This window comes from Mandrillus leucophaeus, unplaced genomic scaffold (assembly GCF_000951045.1).
Source record: "Mandrillus leucophaeus isolate KB7577 unplaced genomic scaffold, Mleu.le_1.0 Scaffold200, whole genome shotgun sequence".
Lineage (NCBI taxonomy): Eukaryota > Metazoa > Chordata > Mammalia > Primates > Cercopithecidae > Mandrillus > Mandrillus leucophaeus.
In genome coordinates, this window is record NW_012102033.1 from 80,595 (window position 1) to 86,153 (window position 5,559).

At 53.5% G+C, this 5,559-nt stretch overlaps 1 protein-coding gene across 3 annotated transcripts in view; it reads right to left on the reverse strand.

The window, feature by feature from the left end:
* Nucleotides 1-396: 396 nt before the first annotated feature.
* The window catches only part of ALDH16A1 (aldehyde dehydrogenase 16 family, member A1), a 22,793-nt gene continuing 17,630 nt past the window's right edge, over nucleotides 397-5,559 (reverse strand). For all 3 annotated transcript variants that reach the window (XM_011979272.1, XM_011979271.1, XM_011979273.1), the window contains 3 exons: nucleotides 3,029-3,214; nucleotides 2,600-2,722; nucleotides 397-1,126 (listed from right to left, as the gene is read on the reverse strand). In XM_011979272.1, the coding sequence (XP_011834662.1) occupies nucleotides 965-1,126; nucleotides 2,600-2,722; nucleotides 3,029-3,214 (471 nt within the window). In that variant the 3' untranslated portion in view covers nucleotides 397-964. The remainder of the gene's footprint in view (nucleotides 1,127-2,599; nucleotides 2,723-3,028; nucleotides 3,215-5,559) is intronic.

The window sequence follows — 5,559 nt, forward strand, 5'->3', positions numbered from 1 at the left end:
GCCTGTAATCCCAGCACTTTGGGAGGCCGAGGTGGGTGGATCACAAGGTCAGGAGATCCAGACCATCCTGGCTAACATGGTGAAACCCTGTCTCTACTAAATGTACAAAAAATTAGCCGGGTGTGGTGGCAGATGCCTGTAGTCCCAGCTACTCAGGAGGCTGAGGCAGGAGAATGGCGTGAACCCGGGAGGTGGAGCTTGCAGTGAGCTGAGATGGTGCCACTGCACTCCAGCCTGGGCGACAGAGCGAGACTCCATCTCAAAACAAACAAACAAACAAAACCCAACAACAACAACAAAAACCAATTCCGGATCTCTCAGCCAGTTGTTTAATCACCTGTACCTTGAAATTCGGCACGGTGGGAGCGTTTATATCATGGAAATTGACAAAAGTCATATAGGAGGACTTTAATTTTATTCCAGAGAGCTCCTTTACTGCGTATGGATTCCGGGGCCATGAAAAGGCAGAGAAAACCAGAGAGCAAGAGCTGCCAGATGGAGAAGACAAGAAGATATGAGAGTCCTAAGGCCCTGTCCGGGGTCCTCGGGGGTCCCCTTTCTCTCTTTCACATACACAGCATTGTGCTGGAGCCAGCTCCTGAGCTGCTCAACCTCAGAACTAAAATGGCCTTGAGCCAGGTGTGGTGGCGCATGTCTGTGGCCCCAGCTACGTGTGAGACTGAGGCATGAGGATCCCTTGAGCCCCAGAGATGGAGGCTGCAGTGGACTGAGATTGTGCCACTGCGCTCCAGCCTGGGTGACAGAGCCAGAACTTGTCTCAAAAAAAAAAAAAAAAAAAGCCTCATATCTGCCAGAAGTTGCTACTTTCTTCTCACAGAAGCATAGCTAGGGTTTGTCAGAGACTTTATTTATTCCCCACAGAAGGGGAAAGTCCCAGATGTCTGCGGGGGTGCATTTCCCCTTGGTCTGAGGTGTCCAAAATGCAGCAGGTGGCGCTCAGGCATCAGTCCCCCATAGGCAGCCACAGGGCCTTGGTCCGCGCCGATCGCAGCCCCAGCTCCGGGCCTGCCCCCTCGGCCTCGTGGTCCCAGGCCCGCAGGCAGCCCCTGTTCACCCACACCGGTTTGAGGTTTCCTGCTGAGGCCCACTCCACAAACTGGGAACCCTGAGGTGGGGACAGAGGGGGGTCAGCACTTCTGCGGGCTTGTTGCTAAGCACCTGCTTCCTCCGCGATGAGGACTGTTACTGATCAGGGGCTTCAGGCTGGACCTATGCTCTGTAGCTACAGTGCTCAGTTCCTTCCAAGCAAAACTTCCAGATGGCAGGGAAAGGCATTTGACCCAGGGGTTAGGGAATTTCCTCTCCCTTAACAGCCCATGTTGAGAGGAATGAGGCCCAAGGCTCTTGTCAACAAGTTCACATCTGTTACCAACAGGTGATTTAAGAGAGTGGACAGTGGGGCGCCGTGACTCACTCCTGTAATCCCACCACTTGGGGTGGCTGAGGCAGGCAGATCACACGAGGTCAGGAGTTTGAGACCAGCCTGGCCAATATGGGGAAACCCCATCTCTACTAAAAAAAACCCCCAACAATTAGCCAGGCATAGTGGCGAGTGCCTGTAGTCTCAGCTACTTGGGAGGCAGGAGAATCACTTGAACTCGGGAGGCAAGGGTTGCAATGAGCCGAGATCGTGCCACTGTATTCCAGCCTGGGCAACAGAGTGAGACTGTCTCAAAAAAATAAATAAATAGCGGTGGCTCACGCCTGTAATCCCAGCACTCTGGGAGGCTGAGGCGGGCGGATCACGAGGTCAGGAGATCAAGACCATCCTGGCTAACACGGTGAAACCCCTTCTCTACTAAAAATACAAAAATAAATTAGCAGGGCGTGGTGGCGGGTGCCTGTAGTCCCAGCTACTTGGGAGGCTGAAGCAGGAGAATGGCGTGAACCTGGGAGGCGGAGCTTGCAGTGAGCCGAGATCACCCCACTGCACTCCAGCCTGGGCGACAGAGTGAGACTCCGTCTCAAAAAAACAAAATAAAATAAAAATAAATAAATAAATAAAAATTAAAAAAAAAATAAAAAAAAGAGCAGACTCAACCAGTCTGCTCCAGATCACTTGAGCCCAGGAGTTTAAGATCAGCCTGGCCAACACAGAGAAACCCCTGTCTCTGCAAAAGAAAAAAATTAGCCGGGCTTAGCTGGGCATGGTGGTGCATGCCTGTGGTCCCAGCTACTCAGGAAGCTGAGGTGGGAGGGTGACTTGAGCCTGGGAGGTTGAAGCTGAAGTGAGGTATGATTGCATCTGGGTGACAGGGTGAGGCTCTGTCTTAAAACACACACACACACACAAAAAACACTGTACACTGTGGGCCTCCAAATCTAGGGTGTGGTCCTTAGCAACGGGCTGTCCACTGAGATGAGGTCTTCGGGCTGGACAGCTCTCAGGCCCTTGTTGCTAAGGACAGCCTCTTCCTTAGTAACTGGAGTACTAAGGGCGGGGCCTCAGAACCTTGTTGTCAAGGAGTTTCTCCCCTTAGCAACAGGAGTTCTAAGAGGGCGGGGCTGTGTTTCCGGAAAAGGAGGAGCCTGTTTGAAGTTTGAGATGCTGAAAATGGTAAAACAGAACAAAGAGCACCTGGGCGGATCCGAAATACCACATGGCCTGGACGTCCTGGTGCAAGGCCAGGCAGCGGGTCAGATGGTCCCGGTCTCCTGTCACCACGTTGGCCAGGCCTGCTGGGAACAGGGTGGCCATGTCCTAGGGGATGCAGAGAGTGGGTGGGTTGGGAGGGCCGTGGGGGCAGGGCAAGGAGTGGGCATCCAGGGGGTGGCCATGGGAAGGAATGGGACGGGGGTAGGGGGGGCGGTCTTGGACGAGAAAGCCCCAGGTCTGGGCTGAAGAATGGGCACTGGGTCCCCAAGGAGTGAAGGTTTGGATGCTGGGGCTGTGGGCAGCATGCGTACCACGGAGGGTGCGGTAAGAGCCAAGCTCCTGCCGAGTTTGGGCGTTTTTCTGCTGCCCTGAGGCTACCGGGAGGAGAGGCAGGAAGGCAGGGGGATATACCTGGCAGACCTCCAGGGCCAGCAGGGGACAGGCCGCGCTGGGCACCATGACCACAGTGTTGCCGTAGGCCAGGGCGGGAGCCAGGAGGGACACGAAGGCAAGCAGGGGCCACTCGTCCGGACACACCACAGCCAGCACACCCAGCGGCTCCCGCAGGCGCAGCACAGGGCCTCTCAGCCCCGCTACCTGCAGGGACAGGCGGGTCACGCGTGGGGCAGGGGAGCCCCGCCCACAGTGAATGAGAGACCGAGTTCCTCCACGTCCTTCCCAACACCTGGTGTTGTCCCAAACCGCACCCTTGTGGAAGCCCCCGCCATTGCGCAGACTCTGGTCAAAGTGAATCATTCCACAGGGGTTCGGGCGGTGAGAAACATCCTGCGCAACCAGCCTTCCTTCCTTCCTTCCTTTCCTTCCTTCCCCTTCCTTCCTTCCTTTCCTTCCTTCCCTTCCTTCCTTCCTTTCCTTCCCTTTCTTCCCTTCCTTCCTTCCTTCCCTTTCCTTCCTTCCCTTCCTTCCATTTCCTTCCTTCCTTCCCTTCCTTCCTTTCCTTCCTTCCCTCCTTCCTTTCCTTCCTTCTTCCCTCCCTCCCTCCTTCCCTTCTCTGTTTTTTTTTGAGATGGAGTCTTGCTCTGTCGCCAGGCTGGAGTGCAGTGGCACGATCTCAGCTCACTGCAACCTCCGCCTCCCAGGTTCAAGTGATTCTTCTGCCTCAGCCTCCCGAGTAGCTGGGATTACAGGCGCCTGCTACCATGCCCGGCTAATTTTGTATTTTTAGTAGAGATGGGGTTTCACCATGTTGGCCTGGTCTCGAACTCTGGACCTCAAGTGATCCACCCACCTCGGCCTCCCAAAGTGTTGGGATTACAGGCGTGAGCCACCGCGCCTGGCCAATTATTGTATTTTTAGTAGAGATGGGTCTTTACCATATTGGCCAGACTGGTCTCGAACACCTGATCTCAAGTGATCCAGCCTGCCTTGGCCTCCCAAAGTACTCGGATCACAGGCGTCAGCCACCGCGCCTGGCCCACTCTTATGTTTTTTCTCCTCTTTTCCTTTTTTTTTTTTCCTTGAGACAGGGTCTTACTGGGTAGCCCAGGCTGGAGTGCAGTGGCATGATCACAGCTCACTGTTGCCTTGACCTCCCAGGCTAAAGCAATTGTCCCACCTCAGCCCCCTGAGTAGCTGAGAATACAGGTGTGTACCACCAGGCCCAGCTAATTTGTTGTTTTTTGTAGACATGAGGTTTCATTGTGTTGTCCAGGCTGGTCATGAACTCATGGGCTCAAGTGATCCACCTACCTCAGTCTCCCAAAGCACTGGGATTATTTTCTTTTGTTAAAAAGAAATACGGTGTTAGGGGGTGGGAGGCAAGGGGAGGGAACTTAGAGAACTGGTCAGTAGGTGCAGCAAACCACCATGGCACGCGTATCCCTATGTAACAAGGCTGCATGTTCTGTACACGTATCCCAGAACTAAAGTAAAATAAAAATAAAAAAGAAGGCTGGGCGCAGTGGCTCACACCTGTAATCCCAACACTTTGGGAGGCCGAGGTGGGCGGATCACGAGGTCAAGAGATCGAGACCATCCTGTCTAACACGGTGAAATCCCATCTCTACTAAAAAAAAAAAAAAAAAAAAAAAAAAATTAGCTGGTCATGGTGACAGGCGCCTGTAGTCCCAGCTACTCGGAAGTCTGGGGCAGGAGAATGGCATGAACCTGGGAGGCGGAGCTTGCAGTGAGCCAAGATCGCGCCACTGCACTCCAGCCTGGGCGACAGAGCGAGACTCTGTCTCAAGAAAAGAAAGAAAGAAATATGGTTTGGCCCATGATAGAGTTTGGATGTCCCACCCAAATCTCATGTTGAAATGTAATCCCCGGCCAGGTGTGGCGGTTCACGCCTGTAATCCCAGCAATTTGGGAGGCCGAGGCAGGCAGATCACCTGAGGTCAGGAGTTTGAGACCAGTCTGACCAACAAGGAGAAACCCTGTCTCTACTAAAAGTACAAAATTAGCTGGGCGCAGTGGCGCATGCCTGTAATCCCAGCTACTCGGGAGTTTGAGGCAGGAGAATTGCTTGAATCTGGGAGGCAGACCAATGAACTGAGATCGCACCATTGCACTCCAACCTGGGCAACAAGAGTGAAACTCCGTCTCGGGAAAAAAAATAAAAAAAAAGAAATGTAATTCCCAATGTTGAAGGCAGGGCCTGGTGGCAAGTGATGGCATCATGGAGGTGGATTCCTCATGAATGGTTTAGCACCATCCCACTTGCTACTGTCCGCGAAATAGTGAGTTCTCCTGAGATCCAGTTATTTAAAAGTGTAGCACTGGAGGCTGGGCGTGGTGGCTCATGCCTGTAATCCCAGCACTTTGGGAGGCCGAGGTGGGCGGATCACCTGAGGTCTGGAGTTCGAGATCAGCCTCAACATGGAGAAACCCCGTCTCTACTAAAAATACAAAATTAGCCGGGCATGGTGGCACATGCCTGTAATCCCAGCTACTTGGGAGGCTGAGGTAGGAGAATTGCTTGA